At 40.9% G+C, this 23,299-nt stretch overlaps 1 protein-coding gene across 1 annotated transcript; it reads left to right on the forward strand.

Annotated features, from left to right (window-relative positions):
* Positions 1-1,552: 1,552 nt before the first annotated feature.
* LOC131103497 (retinoic acid receptor alpha-B-like) lies at positions 1,553-23,009 on the forward strand. The gene is made up of 9 exons (XM_058049817.1): positions 1,553-2,432; positions 14,811-14,965; positions 15,352-15,493; positions 16,401-16,561; positions 16,719-16,895; positions 16,979-17,183; positions 18,191-18,258; positions 18,566-18,656; positions 21,313-23,009. The coding sequence occupies exons 1-9, from the start codon at positions 2,234-2,236 to the stop codon at positions 21,537-21,539; spliced, it is 1,425 nt and encodes a 474-aa protein (XP_057905800.1). The 5' UTR covers positions 1,553-2,233; the 3' UTR covers positions 21,540-23,009.
* Positions 23,010-23,299: the final 290 nt, after the last annotated feature.

A 23,299-nucleotide genomic window follows, 5' to 3' on the forward strand; every position in this document is an offset into this window, starting at 1 on the left:
AAGTCTTGAAAGATGGATATCCTTGGGGTATGGCGCCCTTGCTGGTAGGCTGGCTAACTTCCATTCTGTGACCATTATTTTCAGAAATGTATTTTTGAGGTCGGTTTTGAGCATCTTTTGGTTGCTCATTGGTTGCAGTGGAAGGTTTTTGTTTTTTTTAATGTTGTGTTGTGATTGTGCAGTGGCCCATTTTTGTTACATTCTATAGAAATTACGTTCTTTTTGGTTACCTGCTGTGCACAAGAAAAGCACAGCTTCCGGTCCGCTCTCCAACGTCAGCATAGCACATATGTAGTCAGAAAAGTCAGACCTTCAAAATAAAAAAGCAGAGCAGTAAATGAGTCCTGCTAATTACAATTCCCTTATCCCTTATTTTTCCAGATTTTTCCAGCACCTTTCCCTTATTTAACAATTCTTGTTAAGTGGTTCTTAATTCTTGAGTGTTTTTTGGCATTTGCAGCATTTTGCTATTGCATGTGTTTTATGGTGTTTGTGTGTTTTTGGTTTTGGGCTGTTGCATGCAATAATGGTAATGGTAATGGTTTTATTTCATTTGAACATGCATCAGATTACAATTGAGTGCATCCCATAATCAGTTCACAGTTCCACATGTCCAAAAGGAGTAGGAAGAAGCAAAGCTTATTAAATCCTACCCCTCCATCTGGTACTTTTACAATCAGTAACTGTTACATTTGTTCACTTCCCGCTTTCCTAATATAGTTTAAGTTTTTTTCATTTTTATTTATTTTTTATTTTTTAATTTTATTTTTGTCACATACCGAAGTAGGAGGTGATATGACCATCCAATGACATAATGGGTACCATAGTGCGTGTCAATATAGTGATATATATAGCACATCATGACTGGTTCAAGACTCTTCATCCTTGTATTTAGCAAACATCAACTGCTTTTGTTATTGTTATTGTTTCTTGAATTGGCTCATCGTTGTGCATTGTTTGAGGTCCTTACTCAATCCATTCCATAGTTTGATTCCACATACTGAAATGCTATGGCATATCAAATTTAGTTCTTCCCTGAGATCATATTTCTCCTCTCTTGTAGAGAAGTATTGGATGACATTTTTAGGTAATTGGTTATTTTTAGCCTTTTTAGCATTATTTTAGCTGTTTGAAGATGAACTATATCAGCAAGTTTAAGTATTTGTGATTTTAGAAATAAGGAGTTAGTATGTTCTCTGTAGGCGGCATTATGAATTATCCTTACTACCCTTTTTTGCAGTACATTTAGCAAGTGAAGATTGCTTTTATAGTTGTTACCCCATATTTCCACACAATAAGTAAGATATGATAGAACCAGAGAGCAATATTCTTTTATATTGTTAGATTGTATTTATTTAGTGTTAAAAAGTTTGGATAGTTGTTGTTTTTTTGTTGCTTTTTTGCATTTTGAAGTAAAAAAAAACGATATCGATAATGCAGGTCAAGAATTGACTTGGTATCGGATCGATGCCAAACTCTGCAGTATCGCCTACCTCTATTGGCAGAAGGGTGGCGCTCGTGTGCAGCTGATGTCGACCGTCAAGGCAGACAAGTGGGGCGGGGGCGGGGAGAGGCCATTGGGTACAGGCCGGAGGTTACAACAGGACACTGCCCCCTCCTGCACTACAAGAGCCAGCAACAAGACGAACCACGCCGACTTCTTTTTCTTCTTCTCCTTCAATCCACCATTAGATACGTCGTGGCAACTTCAGTGTTACAGCGCGCGTGTCTGCTTTTTTTTGTTTTTTTTCTCGGCCGTCGCGTGTACTCATTGAACCGAAAGTGGATGTATTTTATTTGACCTATGATACCCCCCCCCTACAGCCATGGATTAAACAAACGCTGACTAGCGCATTGAGGAACCGACTGATAACAAGCGCCACTGGCTACAAGGTTTAATGTTAGCTTGCGAGATATCGACGCTTTAAGGCGCTGTTTCTGACGTATGTCGGACCCCCACGTGGTGTCGACCTGTTCATGTAACGCTGTCCCCTGTGTAACATATAATATGTAACAACCGTTAGTCTTTGTTGTCTAACCTACACGTACAACTACAAGCCAATCGCGCCGCAGCGCAAAGTTTGACAGCAAACGGCACTTCGTCCAGGGTTGAAAGGTCACCTGACGTCGTATCCTCTTTTCCTGTCAACAGCACGCCATGAAGATGTGAACTGTTCTTGTGTCATTTTTACCTTTTTCTCCAAGAGATTACAAAAAAAAAAACTCGACAAGGATGTACGAAAGCGTGGATATAGTGGGTATGAGCCCCAGCCCCCGCAGCCCAAGCAGCGGCTCCTTTCTGGGCATGGACTACTACCACAGAGCTCCGGGCTTCGAGCCGGAGAAAGGACTTCTTCCCGGGCTTGGGGGACTTCAGAGGTCGTTCGGAGGGTCCCTGCTGACCGGCAGGCACTGGAGCGGATCTTGTCACTGTGAGTTCCATTCAAGCACAATATATTTGAGTCCAGCTTGTTGCAGAATATTTATTAATTCTAGAGCTGGGGTGTCCAAAGTGCAGCCCGGTGTTCGAAATTTTAATATTCTTTTCAGTAGGGGTTCTCAACAACTGTGGAAAACTTCTGAAGCAATGATGAAAAAAATGCAAAATAATAGAAAACTAGTTTTGTAAATAACTGCATTTTGGATATATTTTATTAAAAAAATAATATACAGTCTTCCCAGAGAACTGCAATCTATCTGTGGTGGTGGTGGTGGGTGTTATGCTAGATTATGCAATTGTCCAGTTTGCATAATTGGCTGTAAGGCTTGCGCATTCTATGCTGTGGGTGAGAAAAAAAGTTATTAGTAAACATGAAAAGCAAATTACATTGACGTGTGTTTTACAAAATATCCACGTTCATGTTGACCCGCTGCTCGGTGAGAAGAGCTATACGTTTATGTCTGTCTCACCTGAAAAATGCATGTTTTTTTGGGGGGATTAGACTGTTTACCAAATTAAATACGGACTGCTGATCAAGTCTGCAGTTTGTGTAGCGGTGGGAGGGGGATTAGATTACATCACCGTGTTGTGTGTGTGTCGACGGATAAATGGAGCTTTTTGGTGCGTGTTTAAAAAAAAAAAAACAACAACATACATGTGCTAACCATGTGCTAACACTTGGTCGTTGTTACCCACATAGCACATAATAGTTCATTGTTGTGTATTAACGTACTTGTTTTGTGTTGTTTATTTTTGGAATCACACCGTGAGGAAGACTACCGTTCTATTTGATGACCATCAGTTCGTCAAGCTAGTTGTTTGCTATCGGTTGCAATGGAAAGGCCCCTTATGCAAGCTGACGTGCTTGTTACTATGCAGACTTTACGACATCTACTTGATGGCGTTGAAAGGACAAGCCATTCATTCAGGTTTTTAATTCACTTATCGTGGTCGGGTCTTGAACCAGTAAAACCGCGATAAGAGAATTTCTTATTTTATAAATGCAGTTAAAACCAGTTTAAGACATTGTACATTTTTAGCATTATTAGAGTCATGAAATAACACTCCTATAGTCACTTTTACACTTGTATTACCCAATAATAATACCTTTTATTTTCTATTGTAATAGAAAATAAGCCGTCTTAAGACAGACATAACACATTACATGCATGTCAGCATTGATCGCATCTACTGGCTGGCTATTGTCTCATCAATGTGACGTTCCTGACACCCACTGGCGAATGTAGTAGTATGACTGCAATAGTGCAGAAAACGCACATGCGGTGAACATTCACACAGGAGCTGCTGTCTGCCACAACTTTCACCAGTCATTGGCACTGATAACCATGCCAACACTAAGCAACTCCTACAATACATAGTAGCTGATAGTGATAGTCACACAAGTCACTTCCCAGACCCCGCCTCTTAAAAGCACACGGAACATTACAGCATTATGCATATGTTTTGACTAATAATAGATCGTATTCAACCTTAAAATGGTTATCATTTGGTAATTCATGATTTTTTGAAAAGCAATATTTGCGAGTATGGAAGGATGACTGTAACACGAACGTGAGCAAAAGGGCCAAATCTAAAAATAAATAAGCCCTAAATCCTTCTGTGGCAAGCCCAAATGAATGATGGCGGGCCGCCACAAATGAATTTATATGTAAGTGAAATTTTGCCTATTAAAAAGCATGGTGCAATAATGTGTAGAATAGTCTCTTAAGGATAGCTGCTCCTCTCTGCTTCCTTGATTTTTATTGTTACAATTTGCTACTAGTTTATTTTGCATAGGTTCTTTTAAATATGACTTTTCCAACATTTGTAGAAGTGTTTGTTTACATGATGTTCCAGCATTGTGTTACTGTGGTTGCATATTTATGTTGTGCGACGTCAGTGACCTTTGTAGGTCAACAGATGCCTCCCCTCAGAAGCTCAAGCCCATCCTGAGCGGCAGCTTTGAAATACTATTTACACTTTGGGAGCCTTTGTTTGCACGTATGTTTCAGATTGTTAGATATGCGTACCCTGCAGACAACAGAGCTTTATCAAAGGAATAAACCAAGAAACTTAAAATGAAATGAATATTTTCTATATCTCCTAAAGTTTATGTAGGATCGGAGGGGGGTTGTGTTACTTGTGTAAGAGGGGGAGGCACATTGGGGGTAGGTTTCCTCCAGAGTGTGTTTGTGTGTGTCTTTGTGTGTGACTGGAATGATGAGCATCAAACCAGTTCAAAGGTCAAAGGCCGTATGGACACAGACACATTCACATTGGACGACTGCTCCAGTGATTTGCAAGCAGTAGCTGTGGGACGTTACTTGGCTTTTTGTGTGTGTGTGTGTGTGTGTGTGTGTGTTTGGGCGTGATCCAGAGCAATGACTCACTGACAATTGGGAAGTGACCTACATCTCTCCCTCTCTTTATTCACCTTCTATCTGCCTCTTTCTTGCCTGTGTCAGCTGCCTGGTCATCACTTCTCCGCACTGAATGACCCCCCTCTCCGTCTAAGGCAAACTTGCACACAAAAAGCGGCATATGTACACATTGATCCACACACACACACACACACTACACAGATCCTCACACACTCTCAGTTTGCCTGGGAATGTGAGAGTCTAGTGACTAACTTTGACCCGGGTGTGCGAAAAGGGAGGAGTTAAATAGTAGCGTGTTGGTGTTTATATCAAAGAGACGCCTTGTTATCATGGACGTGGATGTGGGACCACACAGTCAAGAGAGAGAGAGACGTGTCGGTGGACAGATGGTTATCAATTTGTCTTTGACAGAGTCCTCAACTATAGTCTTAATGTGTCACATGGTGCATTTGATTATAGGGTATGATGCTAATGTGAACGCAAAGAGTCGGAAGTAAAGGTGGATGTCGGAGCCAGGAGTGCTGGGAGATTTTCCATGACTTGCATACACTGTAGGTCGGATAGATTCGACTGGACCACTCGGACTGCATTACATCGGATTTACATCTACAGGTGAACAAAACCTGAGTGTAATTTGGAAAAAAACAGTGTTCACACTAGCCAGTTTAGTAGTAAACCAGTAGTTTACATGGACCGAAATATTCCAATTCCATTCGGGTTATTTGCTCAAACAGAAAGAATCAAACCTTTGTTTACACCTCATTCCGAAAGAAAAGTGCCAATCCGAATGAATATATAATCGGATTCACAGGGGTGGAATATTCCTTTTCCCAATCCGATTGAGGTATCTTGTACCCGCTCAATCAGAAAGTTGTCAGGGTGCGTTCTTTCAGCGCATGCTCAGCTGTGACGTAACATGCAGACGTCTCTCAGGTTTTGAAAATGGCGGCCAGCAGTCATCACTGGACTACAGCGGAAAGTTCGTTTTTGATACAAACTTTAAAATAACTGAACTTTACAAAAAGACAAAAGCATAGCAACTGTCCCAACAACCGTGGTAATCACACTCTGGTCCGCCATCTTCGATGAATCACGTGATGTTGTTTACGTTTTACTGCGCGTGCCCCATTGACTATTCCGTTTGATTATAGATTATATATTATGTAGACAGGAGATTGGAATATTCCTTTCCATGTATACACTGTTTTCTCGTACGCCATTCGGAAAGAGGAAAATCTCCTCATGTAAACGTGGCTACTGACAGGTCACTATGAGCAAAATATTTGCAATTGATCTGCAGTGTAAACATATCCAAGTGGTTTAATGACGAGCTTATTTCACACTGAACAGGAAGTCACAGTGTATGTTTTCATGATATGTATAGACAATCGCTGTATTGCTGTTGTTTCACTGTTTAGCAATATTGAGGATGATTCTTAATAAGATGTCCGCTGATGTTCATTCATGCACAATGCGACGAAAGGACGACAGCCAGGAAACTTGGGAAGCACTTTTAATTAGCTTTGTCACGCCGACACACCCCGCCGCCTCCAAGGGGCCTAAAGATGGCACACTTCCCAGCTTCACAATAAAAACCCTGCGCATTGCATCTTGTCAGGCGGCATCAAACACATTAAAGGTCTCAGAAAAATATCTTCAATTCGCAATGAAAGCAGTGGTTATGTTTACTTGGTCATGATTTTTTAATGGCTTTTGTTGCGACAAAATGTTTCAAAGAAATATGGTACTGTAGCTTACATGGCATATTGCGGTATACTATGTCTTTTTCTGCATAAATGGTGTTTATTTGTGAAATGCAAATGAAGCATAATGTGTTCTTTCTTTACAGAACATATGACCCGACGTTAGTTTGAGGGATTAGCTATTTATATCGGAATCAGTTATGTTTTAATCATGGAAAGTTTTAGTTTTAAAACACAAAAATGTCTGTTTGTGTCTAAGTTAAATAATGCGTAATGATGATCATCGTCAGAGCTCTCAGTGGTTGTAATCTGACAGTTCTAGGATTGAACGCCCGGCCTCCCTTCTCAGACTCCTCCAGTGGACTTTTGGTTTAGTCATTCAGTTTTTGTGAATTGTGGTATTGGATCGTTCCCCTTGTAGGGGGTGTTCATGTTTGGATGAATGCTTTTATCTGATTTTAAACAGAAAAATGAAATGACGAAACGGTTACGGCTCTGTCATTGTGCAATCACGTGTAATACATTTAGGTCGACGCCTTCCGCCTACTCCTTGTGAAAGCTTCGAGGGGAGAAATAAATCCTGAAGAGGAGGAGGTGGCCTATCATTAAAGATTGACAAACAAAGCTAGAGCTATTTCACAGCTGGTCCAACTCCGCCTTTAAGTCGCTTTTAGTCTGGAAGCTGTTATTTGCTTAGCCATTCCACCTGTAATCCTCATTAAAATGCGGCAAAAGGACTCAAGTCCTGGTCCTGTTCTTGTTACTAAAGAGTGCCGGCTAAAGTTGCATCGACAATGTTCTGTCATCGGCACAAATGTATCATAATAAGCACAAATCCAAGGAAATACAGCTGGAATAGGTGCAGATTCCGGAAGATCTTGATCTGGAAGATTTTGTGTGCAGGTTATTATGTGTAACTGCTCTCTAGGAGTCCACAACTCGATACAAAGGGTGTAAAAAATCAGCATAATAGGTCCCCTTTAAAGTGTCTGCGCTAACTACTCTCCTTGCGGCTCGTTATCCTTTGTTCATTCATTCTGTGGCAGCTTTGACCTTCTTGACCCTGACTTTAATTCCAAATCCTGTCTCTCTACCACTGTATCAGCTTAACCTCATCGTATAATCACCCGATCATCCCTTTTACCTGCACACACATCTTATCTCATCCTCTCATCACCTCCGCTAGCACAGTACACTGACCCATTATCTTTGCCTCTGTGTCAGATCATCTCATGAACGACTGTTCCATCATTTTCCTGGAATCAGCTACTCCTTTTCGTGACTCATGGTCCTACCCTTCGCTTGTAGAATCCTTTTTTGTTTAATGTAAAAACCTGATTTCAGACACTTGTCTGTTGTCAAGAGTCGTCCTTGTCTGCCTCAGCTAAAATCAAGCCAAATGTCATTGACAGGAATGTGTAGCTAACATTACCTCAAGTTAGACAACAAGGAAAATATATTTGCACGTCAGGTTACAATACCACAATGATACATTGTTGAATAGTCTGCCTGGAGGAGAAAGCACACCATGATTAAAATGTCTGTTGGGCAGAGTGGGATATTAGGTTTTGGATTGAACTGAGGTTGTGTAAGATGCCCATTTCCCTTTTCGTTCAAAGGGAACTGGTCAACAGAGGGAAGCTGAATCTCCTCCATAGTGGAATGTCTGGTATGGTTGCCAAGGTAGGGGGAGGTGTGTGTGTGTGTTAGGTTAGAGGTTAGTGGAGGCAGAGGGAAAGAGCGAGAAGTAGAGGAATTGTGTTTTTAATCTGTCAGGTCATGACCTTTGGATACGTCGCACTCAATCATTGCCACGTCTGTGAACAAAAACAAAAGCACAGGAGGGGGCGGGGGAGACGAAATTAAGATCTTGTCGAGGAAAAGTTCTAATCTATATTATAAGGTTATGATGTCAATCGGAGGGGAAAAAAACGCTTACTTGGGCACAATGGTTCAGAGCGGCAAAGCATGCACAGTGACCTAATTAGGCTCTGAACCTGGCAAAGTTTGAGAAAGAAAGTCAAAACTACTAAATCATCGCGGGAGACATACATTTATTCATTTTAAATAATACGCCTGCCTGCTTCACAATAGCATCTCTCTGTGGTTCATTCTTCTTCTTCATTCTTCTCACACACTACAAGTAGCAGCATAGGTAGAAAGTGCTTACTTGCATTTTAAAATGGGGCATTTAGACAAAAGTCAAAGCCAAATATGCGTGCAAAATTTTATTAAAATGTAAATCTCACAGGACAATAGCCTTAATTATCTTTAAATAAGTAGAAAAAGTTCTATATAATGTTCAATCATGCTACTCTCACTGTAGTCTCTGCGCCGTTAGCTCTTCCAAATCACGTTCCCCACGACAAGAGACGGTAAACATGGTTGATACGTCTTCATACAGCAACCTTTATACTGTCTTTTTTGTTGTTCACTCCCTCTATGCAGCCTCTCCTCCTTCATATCTCCTCTAGGGTCTCCAATCGCTCCACGTAGCAAAGGGGTGCTCAAAGCTAATGGCTGCTCCCGAGTATAAACAATGAAGCAAAAGGCAAGCTACGAATGTAACAAGATTAACATCCATAACTACACACTTGCTTAAGGGTCGGTATGGCACCAAAAACAATAAGAAAGTAATAAATAAAACACTATTAAACACTAAAAACACTGCAGAACATACTAAGCTGCTGTAACTAGCTTGCACTCGGGTGGCGCCATCTTGAAACATGAGGGCTCCGCATCAAATCCAGTCTATTTTGATATCAACGATGTGCTAGTTTTTGATATAAAAGAAATATCGATATATATCGCCCAACCCTACCAGACAGTACTCAAGGGCTAAAGCGAGCTGTGATTTCGTCATGGAAATTATGGTGCCGGATGACCAGGCCTTTACCGTTTATCTCCAAATAACCTGAACATTTAGATCACGCTAAAAGATACCACACATCTGAAAATCTATTTGCCTAACAATAGTTTCTTTAACAGCAGCAGAAATGTGAATTACACTTTAACTGTGTTACCAGCAAAGAGGGTTTTTTTTGTTCTACGTCTCGACTACAATGACAATAAAGTTGTCATTTGCCCATAATGAGGAAGTTGAGAATACTGCAACATGTCAACGTAAATGGACCGCTTTTCCATAGAAATGGCCTGATATGCCCCAACTGCTTCACATTAAACATACACGCCACATAAAACAAAATAAAGTCGTTCTTGTGTTTCTCAACAGTAACTAGTTGAGTCGGTCAGTCCAGCAAATGTAAACACAGATGAAGTGATGCAGAGATGCTACAGATAGGACACTTGGAAGTCTTGAATGAAGCAGATAAATGAGGAGTTGTGCCGTAGTGGAGGTCTGCACGGACCTCCACTCTCAACAAATAATGGAAGTATCGCATTCTCCATCCCTCCTTTAAATTCCGTTCACTTCCGTCGACAACAGCCTTGCTTCCTTTCCACAGCTTCAAAGGCAACATCTCTCAAGTCACACACTTGTTCCTATTCTTCCAACCTCCCTCTTAACCTGCCACCTACCATAATAAATGATATCTTTAATAGGGCCAACATTTTACGAGGTGTGATATCAAAGATTTATTGTCGTCTCTCATCCAGGGCCCATCAGTGACATGATTGAGGGGCACTTGGAATGTGGATGCAAGTGAACAGATCAATGATTAGACATTGGGGCGACTACAGGGCAGGATATTTTCATCTTCCTTCCGTGCCAGACACCTTTAATGCAGTTGAGACCTGTTCACAGGGTGCATTGATCATATGCCAGAATGAGCCATTTCTCAAATGGTGTTGACCCCTCCTTTCTCCTAGGATGTGCCAAGTGGCAGTCAGAATTTATTGGGATGATAATAGATTGGTACTTTAGATTTTTTTTCAATTGAGTAAAATTTGTTGCTTTTGCAGGCTTCTTATGTAGACGCTAGATATTACAAAAGCCCTTTTCAAATGCACTCACTGGCTTTTTAAGGCTTATTGTTTTCAACAAAATTTCACTACTTTATTTTCACTATTTGAAGAATTTGTCATCAATGGTTTAAGTGTATCATCAGCATAATATGCTATATTTGCATATTTAATTACTGCAAATTACAGCTTTTTATCTGTTTTTATATCTTTTGAACGCACAGGAAACTGTTCATCTTGACGAAACCAAGAAATACCATAGAAATGACACTTTATATAGCAACTGTACACTGACTATTCTAAAGTATATCCAAGCTTCATTTCTAGCTTTAGCCCATGGGTTATTTCTGGCAAACCTTTTTGCACTTTCCTAATGCTGCGGCAATAGGAACAAGCCCTGGGAATAGGGGTGCCATTGCGATACTGATGTTTCAGGTGGCTGATATGATTTCACCCCTCATGGTGAAATGTTTGCAGAGCACTCGGTGAAAAGTGAGATAAAAACAGTGAAGTTTGACATTTGTTTACAATTGAGCTGAGGCCTTTAGTATCACATCACAGAAAATGAGCTCTGGATTTGCTCCTGCTATCCCACCTGCTGCCTCATTGAATTAAAAAAAAATCTTTTATCTAAGCTATTTTTTAATGTTATCAGACTTATCAGTATGATGGTATTATTCCTCATCTATATAATTAGCATGGACCTCTTACATTGTGTTCCATCTGCTGCCATTTTTACATGTGACAAATTCCCACAAATACTTACATAGTCTGCAAAACAAACAACACCAAAGGCTCCCTGATGGTCTGCTGTTTGCTCGCAGACATTATCCATGTACGTTTTGTGCTTCAAGCACTTGTACATAGTCAACTTTCTTTTATGTGCCAACACACTGCACATAGTGTACCCCCACTTTAGTTCAGAGCCCTGGATAACTGTTAAGAACGATCTGCAGTGGTGATTTATTTATTTTTTGGGGGGCAAATGAACAACGACGAGAGGTTATCGCACACGTCACATTGCTGTCATTGTAAACAAAGCAGTGAGGATGTGGGTACACGATGCAGGGACGCAGTTGACGTACGCGTTTGAGTGCTATTAGGGGACAAATTTGATTTGCCAAAATGACAACGATTGGATAAAATGTGCAAGGGTAGTTGTGAACCATGGAAAAGTTAGATAGACAAACAAACATCCACACTCAGATTCATACTCCATACAATTTGGAGTCACCAATTAACCCAGCATGTTTTTGGAATGTGGGAGGAAGCCGCAGTACCAGGAGAAAACCCACGCATCCACGGACAGAACATGCAAACTCCATACAGAGATGACCGAGGGTGGAATCAAACTCGGATCTCCCAGCTGTGTGGCATGCGTGCTAACCACACGGCCATCATGCAGCCCATATCCCTTTGTTGAAATATTTATTTTTAACTTTAACTTGATAGCCGCAGGGCTAATTGTCAAATGTTTTAGTCTGAAATAAGTCTCAAGTAAAGCTGCAACAATCGATGATTAATCGATTATCCAATTAATTGACAACAATTTTGGTCATCGATTAATCGTTTCATTTAAAAATGATCTCAACCTCTCAAATGTGACATTTTAAAAACAATGTGTATTTTAAAAATCAGATTAATTGAAAAATAATGAACGATTAATCAGTTATTTAAATAATCACGTAGTCTCAAGTAAAATATGCATGTCAAGTCATAGGCTTGACATTTTTGAGTCCTTACAAGTCATACGCACTGTTTATTTGTTTTGACTATGCATAGGCCGCAATGATAACCTAATATCAGAATTTGACAGTATTAAAAATACAGCTCTAAAATGTGTAAGTCACATCTCACCATTTGGTGACCCTCGAAGTGAGTCATATGTCAGACAACGGCGATAACAGCGTGGCGTAACTGTGACGTTCAATGCTGGCGAGGCAGCTAACGCCGGTGCTAGCTATACTTTTGGCAACACAGCACACGCCCGTGGTTTTGACACATTGAAGCCCAGTTACGCCTGTGAGGAATAAGACGGGACGTGGCAAAGTATTTCCATGTAGCCGCCCGAGCTCTTTCTCTCATACTACAGGAATGGTATGATAGTTTTACAGTTTTAGTGGTTTTGAAATGGGGACTTTTCATACCGCGGTATACCTTGAAACTGGTAACCAGCCTAGTGCCAAATAAAATGCCATTTTAACAATGTATTGTATAAAATGTATCACATGTATTACATTTGACCAATACAATGAATGCATTTTGAATTGTTTAGTTTTTAAATAGGACCATTGTGACAAGACTTAGTCACAGTGCTGTCGAGCAATCTGGATTTAGTCAGTGTGCACAAATGAAATCCACACCCCAGTTGACTAGATCTGAATAAATGCATTCAATGAGGAAGATTTTGTGGGAAATTTGGGTGTTTTTGCTGTAAATGACCTAACAATCACGTTGGTCGAATATTTCAATGGGGACCGAATTTACTACGCACTCACTGAAAGGCTCAAGTGTTTTCAAGTCATCAGACTACAGTCCGAGTCGGTTGAGGTTCAAGTCCCAAGTCTTTGATGTTTTTTTGATTCATCAAAATTGTGATTCGAGTCTGACTGGATTCCACACCTCTGATTAATGTTGGCTCAGAAATAATTCACATTGAATTTTTCATCATGTTGATTTTAGGTCCAAACTCTTGAGGGAAAAGCCATTCTTAGAAGATGGTGAAAGCCGCAGACCTGATAATCAAGGCATCTTGTGACATTTGTGTAGACGCATTTACGCCGAGGATGTGCTCACACGATGCCAACCGTGCTGTTAAAACCTGCCGTAAAGCCACAGTGTACTTTTGGCGTGAGTGCGCCGTCTAACCTGCACAAGAAAAAGAACATTCATAATGTGCGTGCGTCACTTTTGAAGGGTAATCATTCCATAGCTATTACATCTACCATCATATTTCTCTTTGCACAGGAACAGGAAAAGTAAAGTGCACCAGTAGCGACATGTATGTTCAACATATTCTGTATAAGAACATAAAAAATCTGTCATTAGACTTCTGGATTCAGACAAAAATCCTGCATAGAATGTGCAGACTTCAGTATATTATGAATAACCACCCAAACTAGGCTGCCCTTAGTCACCAATAGTACAACAAATGAAATCAACATGCCTCTGCAGCATTATTGAACAGCTCAGCCATTTTTGCACCCGTAAGGCTCTCATTCATTCCTCTCGTTGGTAGCGCATAAGACCCCAGCTTCCAGTGCGCCATTATGGTGACATAAGCCCTGGTTCTCAACCACCAAATACGGCCGTAAATCCTCGGCAATAAAAGTTTAGATTGACTTTGTGATCCGCTTTGGTTTTTCACGAGTTGAATGGAAAGTTAGTTATCACCTGCTCGAAGGTTCTGGTTGGTAGCAACTTCAGCTGGCTGTTTTTCCGCCTCATTCGGGTGGAAATGTGCAATGTGGTTTCTCATATTTGATTTGTTCCCAAAATATTTGAAGCTTGTATGTTGTCTGGCTCATTTCATATCTTCAACTATGTGAAATAGCGTCTTGTACACCACCATAAACTGTCTGGGTGGCATTGATTATTGACATATATTAATTAATTCATTATCATCAATTGCTGCATCGCGATGCATCTGACAATGGATGAATTACCCCCACCAATATTTTTTACCAATTGTTTGAAGATAACGCAAAACTAATAAAGGAATATCTGTGTGTTGTGTCTGGTCCAGAGACAGTGCCACTGAGAAAAAAAACAGGAAGCAGAACTGGAGGTAGCAGAGATGAGGATGCTGAGGTTCTCATTGGGAGTGACCAGGATGGATAGGATCAGGAAGAAGTACATCAGAGGGACGTTACATTTTAGAGGTAGAGATTTTGGAGATAAAGTCATAGAGGCCAGACTGAGATGGCTTGGACATGTCCAGAGGAGAGAGAGAGAGTCAATGTATTGGTGTAGAGGAAGACCAAAGAGGAGGTTTATGGATGTAGTGAAGGAGGACATGAGGGTAGTTGGTGTGAGAGAGACAGATGCAGAAGACAGGGTTGGATGGAGGAGATTAATTTTCAAGCTTTTCAAATGGTAACTAAATGTAAAAAATCTGTCCATGTATGTAGTATACGTAAATAAAGCTAATGTTTATGTCTTCGTCCTCCACTATATGTACATGGGCCAGTCTGGTATTTCTCCATCTGGGACCGCACTGTAACTCCACATGAATAGTTAAATGTGTCCCCATTTCCACCCGATTTCAGCCAATGGAAAAAAAGGTGGTTAATCTGCTTGATTAATCTGCTTGAAACAATATTTTGCTATTGTGCCACTAAATGTCTGTTTTGTTTTGTCTTGCAGCAATAGAAACAGAAAGCACGAGTTCTGGAGAAGACTTGCTGGTCACAAGCCCCCCGTCCCCACCACCTCCACCGCGCATTTACAAGCCCTGCTTTGTATGTCAGGATAAATCTTCTGGATACCATTATGGAGTCAGCGCCTGTGAGGGCTGCAAGGTATGCATCCAAACATCAGCTCGAGCCAAAGTGGAACAATCATAACATCTACATAGCAGCTCTCCTTTTGGCTAACAACAACACTGAGCGTGAATAGACTGAAGACTGCAGCTGGAAAACCTGAGAGCAGACCCTTTACACAGAGGATGAGTCGACAGTGTTTGCATAATGTGTCAGGGTGGAGGCCATGACCTTTACACCCCCTTAGAATCACTAATCCTCTTTTGCCTTATCTAATCCAATAAACACTCACACACACAATCTTTACATGCAAGTAGTATTTACCTTGTTAACCATTGTGTGTCTGCTGTTTAACTATAAATGCCGTCCTAAGCGGGTTTTAATAGGATATTTACATCATACTCTGTAATGTGTGTATTTTTTAGGGATTCTTTCGCAGGAGCATCCAGAAAAACATGGTATACACTTGTCATCGAGACAAGGTTTGCGTGATAAACAAAGTGACAAGGAACCGCTGTCAATCCTGTCGACTGCAGAAATGCCTGGATGTTGGCATGTCCAAGGAATGTAAGTGTAATTCTAAATGCACTTTAGCTTTAAAAATGAGCTTCAAAAACAGTGAAAAATGTTTCTAGTTCTGTCACATTTATATTGTCAATAGCATTGTTCCACCTACTACAAATTTAACATTGAAGCATATTGTACATCCCTGTGGTTTACTGTTGTTTGCCGCCCTCATGTGGCCGTTTCCAGTCAACGCATTCTGCCTTGTAGTTGGGTTTTTATGTTTGCCTGATTTAGGCTATAAAGAAGAACAATTTGCTTAAATATGCATATTTGTTTTACTGATAATAGGCTGTATTTAACCATGAAACAGCGATAATTTATTAATAGTTTTTGAAAAATGGCGATTGAAAAGGCACAATGTTCAATGAGGAAGAACTGTACATCCTGTTGCCACATATTTTATATATTTTTTTAAAAAACAGCAAAAAGGCTGCACGGCGGACGAGTGGTTACCTCGCAGGCCTCATAGCTAGGAAACCTGAGTTCAATTCCACCCTTGGCCATCTCTGTGTGGAGTTTGCATGTTTTCTCCGGGTACTCCGGTTTCCTCCCACATTCCAAAAACATGCTAGGTTAATTGGCCACTCCAAATTGTCCATAGGTATGAATGTGAGTGTGAATGGTTGTTTGTCTATATGTGCCCTGTGATTGGCTGGCGACCAGTCCAGGGTGTACCCTGCCTCTTGCCCGAAGACAGCTGGGATAGGCTCCAGCACCCCCACGGTCCTCGTGAGGATAAGCGAATAAAATGAATGAATGTATGAAAAACAACCAAAAAATGTTGTTTGAATGGCATCACTATATATAATGGAATCACAATATGTTGGCATAACAAAAATGATCATTATATGTAGTAACTAAATAACTTTTCAGACCAATTAAATGCCATGTTCCCCTCTGTCATCAGTAGTTCGAAATGATCGTACGAAGAAAAAAAAGGAGGAGAAGAGGCAGGTGGAGGTGGAGGTCTACGTGTTGTCAGCAGACACGGAGCAGATGATTGAACGAGTTCGCCGTGCACATCAGGACACTTTTCCCTCCCTTGGTCAGCTGGGAAAGTACACAACGGTACTCACACTCGAAGTATTTTACAACATTAGGGTGGAATCCCTTCATTTTTAAGTACAGCAATACATTGTGTGGATATAGTCCAAGTCTACTAAACAGATGCAGGAATGAATATTGAATTGAATTGTAGTAATTCTCCCATTGTTTTTCCTGATAGAGCAACAGCGCCGAGCATCGTGTCCCTCTGGATGTCAACCTTTGGGACAAGTTTAGTGAACTGTCCACCAAATGCATCATCAAGACTGTGGAGTTTGCCAAGCAGCTGCCGGGCTTCACTACGTTAACCATTGCTGATCAGATCACTTTGCTCAAAGCTGCCTGCCTGGACATTCTGGTCTGTTTACGTTTTACCCACACACACACTAATAGAAACACAACATCATGACAATGATTCTTCTTTGTCCTTTATTCTCATAGATTCTGAGAATCTGCACACGCTACACCCCAGACCAGGACACCATGACCTTCTCAGATGGTTTGACGCTCAACCGCACTCAGATGCACAACGCCGGATTCGGGCCGCTCACGGACCTGGTGTTCTCCTTTGCCAACCAGTTGCTCCCGCTAGAGATGGACGATGCAGAAACAGGATTGCTTAGTGCCATCTGCCTGCTTTGTGGAGGTACTGCTTTTGGAAAGTGTGTTAGATATTGAAAGGATCTTTTTTTTTCCTTGTGAAAAGAGGACAGTGCCTTGGAGAAGTGGGTCCAATTTCATACTTACTTCTTACATTGTCTATTTTGCATAATTGACGAAACCTGTTTGTGTGTGGACAGGTAAAGGGGAGCTTTTTGGTGTGTGGGACATGTTTTTACAGCTAATTTAACAAGACAACATGAAATTATTACCTTATGAGTGCTGGTGTTGATTAAGAAAAATTGTATGTAATATATCACTACATTGATGAACAGATGCGTTAATAGTAATATGAGTTATGTAATTGCAAGAGGTCATTAGTGCCTTAAGCCCAGAGGAAAGCTGAAGTCATCGCAGCACCCCATTTAATGCGTTGCTGAGACGCAATGCCTTATGAGAATGGTTCTCAATTACTTTCAGTTATGCCCCCCCTCAGGTACAGAAATGATATCTTATATCTATTCATTTAACTTTACAGACTGAAGTTGAAACTGAAACCAGCAAAATGGAGACAAAATGGACACAAGTGTATTCAACATTCAAATTGCATGTTGAGGACTATAAATTTGTACATGTTGGCAGGTCTGCACTAACATTAAAAGCCTTTTGCGACAGTTCACCGCACCCCCTGGCCCTTGGGGGCCTGCCCCACTATTTGAGAAGCATTCCCTCATATGAAAACTTTTAAAAAAAAATCCAGTCTTAACTCGCATTGATACATCTTAAGTTAAGTTGCTGTGTGATGAGATGATTTTTGCGTAAAAAACTTCCAGAGCAAATAAATGAAATGAATAAAATTTATGGGATTGTCCATGCTAAATCACAAGTGTATGGGGATCCATTTCTTTAATTCTTTAAAGCGGACATAATTGACATTTTCTGCATTATTATGCCAAAATGATCTCTTCAAGGTAAATAGAACATTTTAAAAAGATATTTAATAGCAAGTTGAGGATGGGAGATGTTATTTGATGTGTTTGCATTTGTCCACAGATCGTCAAGATTTGGAGGAGTCGGACAAAGTGGATGTTCTTCAGGAGCCGATGCTGGAAGCATTGAAGGTTCAATAAATACCTTTTTTACTCACCGATGTTGGCAAAAGTTACTCTTGTCATGTGAAAATTATTTTGGGGTCGTGTAGCAGCTCACGTCAACAGCAAGTTACATCTTGCCCTCGTTCTTCTTTACCTTAATTATTTTTGTTAAGAAAATGTTGGCACCAAATCCTTGAAATTGCCACCAACTCACCAAGGAGAGCACAAATTGAAGCATCAGTGTGTGATTTTAAGACTTTATTTCCACCCTATTTCAAAATGATGGTGTCCCTGGACGTCAAGACTAGAATGTGAAATATATTTTGTTATCCAGAACTATGTCCGGCGGAGGAGGCCTGACAAACCCTGTATGTTCCCTAAGATCCTGATGAAGATTACTGACCTCAGGAGCATCAGTGTGAAGGGTGAGTGTGCACACACTGGGTTAGATCATGTCCATTGCAATACCTATATTTATTCATGTGTGATTAAAATTGGGTGGTGGTCTTGAAGCACAGAGGTCACCAAGGTTCAACAGGTTCAAAGTCACCATTTTGGTCTCACGTGACCACATCACATTCTCCCAAACCTTGTTTGAATCATTTTTATGGGCCTGTAAATGTGTTTTTTTTTTAAATAGGTGAACCTTGCAGGCACACAGCAAAATGTGTTTTCTTGGTGACTGTGCACCCAACTCCCTTGTGATCATTAACAACATTGGCTTCTGTAGTTCTGGTCGGGTCTCTCGCTGTTCACCCTTTTTGCCCTGCAAGGTGACATCTTGTATTATGTTGGTCTTGTTGATGGTCCTGTAGTACATTCCGGTTCTCAACAGTTATCCCTCCTTTGGTCTAGAGCAGGGGTGCTCATTAAGTCGATCGCGATCTACCGGTCGATCGCGGAGGTGGTACTGGTCGATCGCGGCGTGACATAAAAAAAATATCATCCTAGCATCAATGCCGTCACTTGATTGATATACAGGGCAGCCATTCAGATGACAACTGAATGTTGCCCTTCGGGCGACCAATCAAATCAAACAACGTCTCTAAGTGCAGCAGAACTTACGATGTCAGCCTATCATCCATCTCCGTTACTTGATACCTACAGGACAACCAGTCAGATGACAACTGAATTTTGACCTTTAGGTCACCGCTCATGCGTAAACAACGATGCAAAGTGCTAAGCTAGTCGGCGAATTGCGAGATTTTAAGCCCTCGCTAAAGTTTATGGTCACTAAAATGAGTGAAGGAGCTGGACCAAGTAAAAAGGCAAAAACTGGACCAAGTAAAAAGGCAAAAAACATATCACTCCCATACGGATATGGAATATTATACGGATATTATGATACGGATATTATCCATGACTGATAAACATTTGGAAGTGTGCTTGAGGCTGGCTAACCTGGCTATCAGCAGCTACTGTCCGGACTATGCATCCCTGGCTGGTTCAATTCAGTGCAAGTCATCAAAGTAAACTCAGGTAATTACAAAAAATGTTAATAGTTAATTATGTGTGTTTTGCAATATTGGCTCATTTGGTTATGTAAGGTACATCAACATACATTGTACGTACAAATAATCCTCAATACATTTGAAAATAAATAGATGTTTTGCATTTTTGTAGTGGGTAGATCATTTTGACTCGGTCATTTTAAAAGTAGCTCGCATGCTGAAAAAGTGTGAGCACCCCTGGTCTAGAGACAGTGCCACTGAGGAAAAGACAGGAAGCAGAACTGGAGGTAGCAGAGATGAGGATGCTGAGGTTCTCATTGGGAGTGACCAGGATGGATAGGATCAGGAAGGAGTACATCAGAGGGACATTACATGTTGGAGCCTTTGGAGATAAAGTCAGAGAGGCCAGACTGAGATGGTTGGGACATGTCCAGAGGAGAGATAGTGAATATATTGGTAGAAGGATGCTGCGTTTCGAGCTGCCAGGTAGAAGATATAGAGGACATTATAACACATTCAGACAGGGCATTTTGTCTTATAGGCAGATGCTCAAAACACAGCAGGATCACTTCAACACTAGTTCTCTTCTACAGACTTACTTCCTAAAAGGTAGCTTTAACCCTCCATGAAGAATGTCACTTCCCCTATGGCTCTAAAAACAGAAGCTTAGTACTTCACAATACAGTAGTAGTCTACATTGCGGTCCAAAAATATTGAAAGACAAGTCATGTGTAGTAAGCTAGTAGCACGGAGGCCACGCAGCTAGGAGACCCGAGTTCGATTCCACCCTCTGGGAACTCTGTGTGGAGTTTGCATGTTCTCCCCGTGCATGTGTGAGTTTTCTCCGGGTACTCCGGTTTCCTCCCACATTCCAAAAACATGCTAGGTTAATTGGCGACTCCAAATTGTCCATAGGTATGAATGTGAGTGTGAATGGTTGTTTGTCTATATGTGCCCTGTGATTGGCTGGAGACCAGTCCAGGGTGTACCCCGCCTCTCATCCAAAGACAGCTGGGATAGGCTCCAGCACCCCCGCTATCCTTGTGAGGATAAGCGGTAGAAAATGAATGAATGAAAAAGTAATGTGTAGTATTTTGGTCACTAGATGTCAGTAATGACATGATAGAATTTTGGGGGGGGTTGCCTCCCTTTCTGTGTGGAAGTGGTAATTTTTAAGGTTTCTCTTCTTCCCCTCACTGTCTTAATTTTTGAACAAATTAATTGGAGGCCAACTTGCAACTATATTTGTTATCAGCGGCGGCTGATAACAAACTGCTTTGGGGAAATTCACCAATCACAGTCAGGTCTGTAACCAATTAACCGCCATAAGTGAGGGATAATTGTACACCAGTTACTACAGTAACTGAGCTGACACTTGGTGACCAATGTAGAATACTATGTACACTTAAATACTACTTACAATGCACTTCTGAAAAACCATGAGAGTGAAGTCACAAAATTCAAACTGCGCTTTCTTGAAGGCCTAATAGGACTAATTTGGGGACAGAAAGATGCTTGCTGGTTGGTAGGGGATCAAATACTTATTATTCCCTGCATTCACAGGCTGAGATACTGTATCTATTAATCAGCAACATATCGTGAACGCTCTTTCTACACTTTGGTCTCTCAGGCGCAGAGCGAGTGATCACACTGAAAATGGAGATTCCCGGTTCCATGCCTCCACTCATCCAGGAGATGCTGGAGAACTCTGAGGGACTAGAGGGGCAAGGTGCTGGAGGAGGAAAAGGGCGAGACAGAGCCGGCGGACAACGGGAAGAAACGGATCTCCAAAATTCCCTTAATCTGTACCCCATGTCGGTCCCTTCTCCGAGCCGGAGTCCCCCATCCTCCACCTGAAATGTCACACTTGAAGAACCTACACCTTGCACAGCACTGCCTAGTGGCGCTGAGTGGCACTGCAAGAGCACCAACAACAGACAGACGTTTAACTGCTCGTCGAAAGGACGCTGAGTTGACTTCAGTGGGACAGCATTGATTGTTGAATAACGGGATGTGTGACACTTAATGATATCTTTTTTTGGGGGGCTTAAATTATGCAGTTTTTCACATTGCAGATGCATAAGATCATTTCGCTTTTAAGCTAAATGTTGTTCTAAAAGTTCTATAGATCATGTCTTTTTATGATTTTTAAACAAAAGGTTAGTAATTCAGTGGAACCTGTTTATGTCGACAACCCGTTAGCTTTTCAAGTCCTGGTCCGCTTCAAACCGGCTGAAGTTGAATATAAAAAGAGATTCAAAGATGTCATTTCTAACTAATTGCCGTATTGCAGCAACATAACTGCAGTCAAACCTCTGTTTTTGTTAGTAAACCGTTCTAAAATGTCAGACAAAAATCAAAATGTATGAAAACCGAAACAATATGTCCTGTAGCAAACAATGTCAATCCAATGAATCAGTTCGAGACCCCCCAAAATTTGAATTTTATAGAGAATAATTACAATTTTACCTACAGAAAATGATCGAAAATAAGTAACAAAAGGTGTCGACTAAAACAGTTTCCACTGTATTTAGCTGCACCTGTCTGTGTGACCTCTCGTAAGCTGAACATGGTCAAACGTGGACCCGTTTGATGAAGGATTATGGGGGTAGTCTATATATAGATGATAACCCTCTTATGCATTTTTCTTGTGATGAAAAGCCATGTGTGTTATGCAAAATCCATGTGTATACTGTATGTAATAGTTGCTATGGACAGACTGACAATAGAAGATATTTTCCTAAATGTACATGTAATATTTTATCTCCCTCAAGCAACACTGCCAAGAGTTCTTCCTTTATCCCCACCAAAAGCCGACACACACACACACACGTAGAAATGAATCACTTTTCCAGTCATGCATGTCTTACGTCTGAAAATGAACTGTATCATCACACTGCCTCACTTTGCTACTGCCGGGTACAAATCTATTTCCTTATTAAAGGGGACCTATGATCTGTGTTTATAGCTCTATATGTGAATGCTATCCACTCGAGAAGTTCATGCATGATTTACCTGTTGGAAAAAATGTTTATCTTACACTGCCCCCCTCTTAAATATATACGTACTTTGATAGGCCATTTTCAGAAAGCCGGTCTCGGGGCATGTCTCAGTACTTTGATTTTGTGAGTTTGCCTTTAATGTGTTGATCATAATGAGAATAAAACAACAGAACAAGGATTTTAAGCACACAAAAATATTTTTGTGATCAAACTTATTTTCAATGTTAGGCAAATTACGTTAGAGGATATAGTTATTAGTTATTTTCCCAAATACAGTGGTGTGAAGTGTTTGCACCTGAGTTCTGATTTTTTTTTTTTGCATGTTTGTCACACGTGAATGTTTGAGATAGACAAAATTAAATAGTTGTCAATGACAACAAAACACAAAATGTAATTTTTACATTTTTAAAAGCGATCTCCCCCACCCCATTTCTAAAGCTTTGGGACTCCAGCAAACCATAGTGAGAGCCATTACCCACAAATGCTGAAAACATGGAACAGTGGTGAACCTTCCGTGGAGTGGCCAGCTAACCAAAATGACCCCAAAAGGGCAGCGATGACTCATCCAAGAGGTCACAAAAGACCCCACAACAACATCCAAAGAACTCCAGGCCT

Source organism: Doryrhamphus excisus, chromosome 15 (genome assembly GCF_030265055.1).
Source record: "Doryrhamphus excisus isolate RoL2022-K1 chromosome 15, RoL_Dexc_1.0, whole genome shotgun sequence".
NCBI lineage: Eukaryota > Metazoa > Chordata > Actinopteri > Syngnathiformes > Syngnathidae > Doryrhamphus > Doryrhamphus excisus.

Excerpts from the sequence above, each read along its gene's own strand:
- LOC131103497 (XM_058049817.1), top strand. The coding sequence starts at position 2,234 with ATGTACGAAAGCGTGGATATAGTGGGTATGAGCCCCAGCCCCCGCAGC. Across the intron at positions 2,433-14,810 it reads CTGGAGCGGATCTTGTCACT|CAATAGAAACAGAAAGCACG; the intron begins GTGAGTTCCATT and ends TTTGTCTTGCAG. Across the intron at positions 16,562-16,718 it reads AGCTGGGAAAGTACACAACG|AGCAACAGCGCCGAGCATCG; the intron begins GTACTCACACTC and ends TTTTCCTGATAG.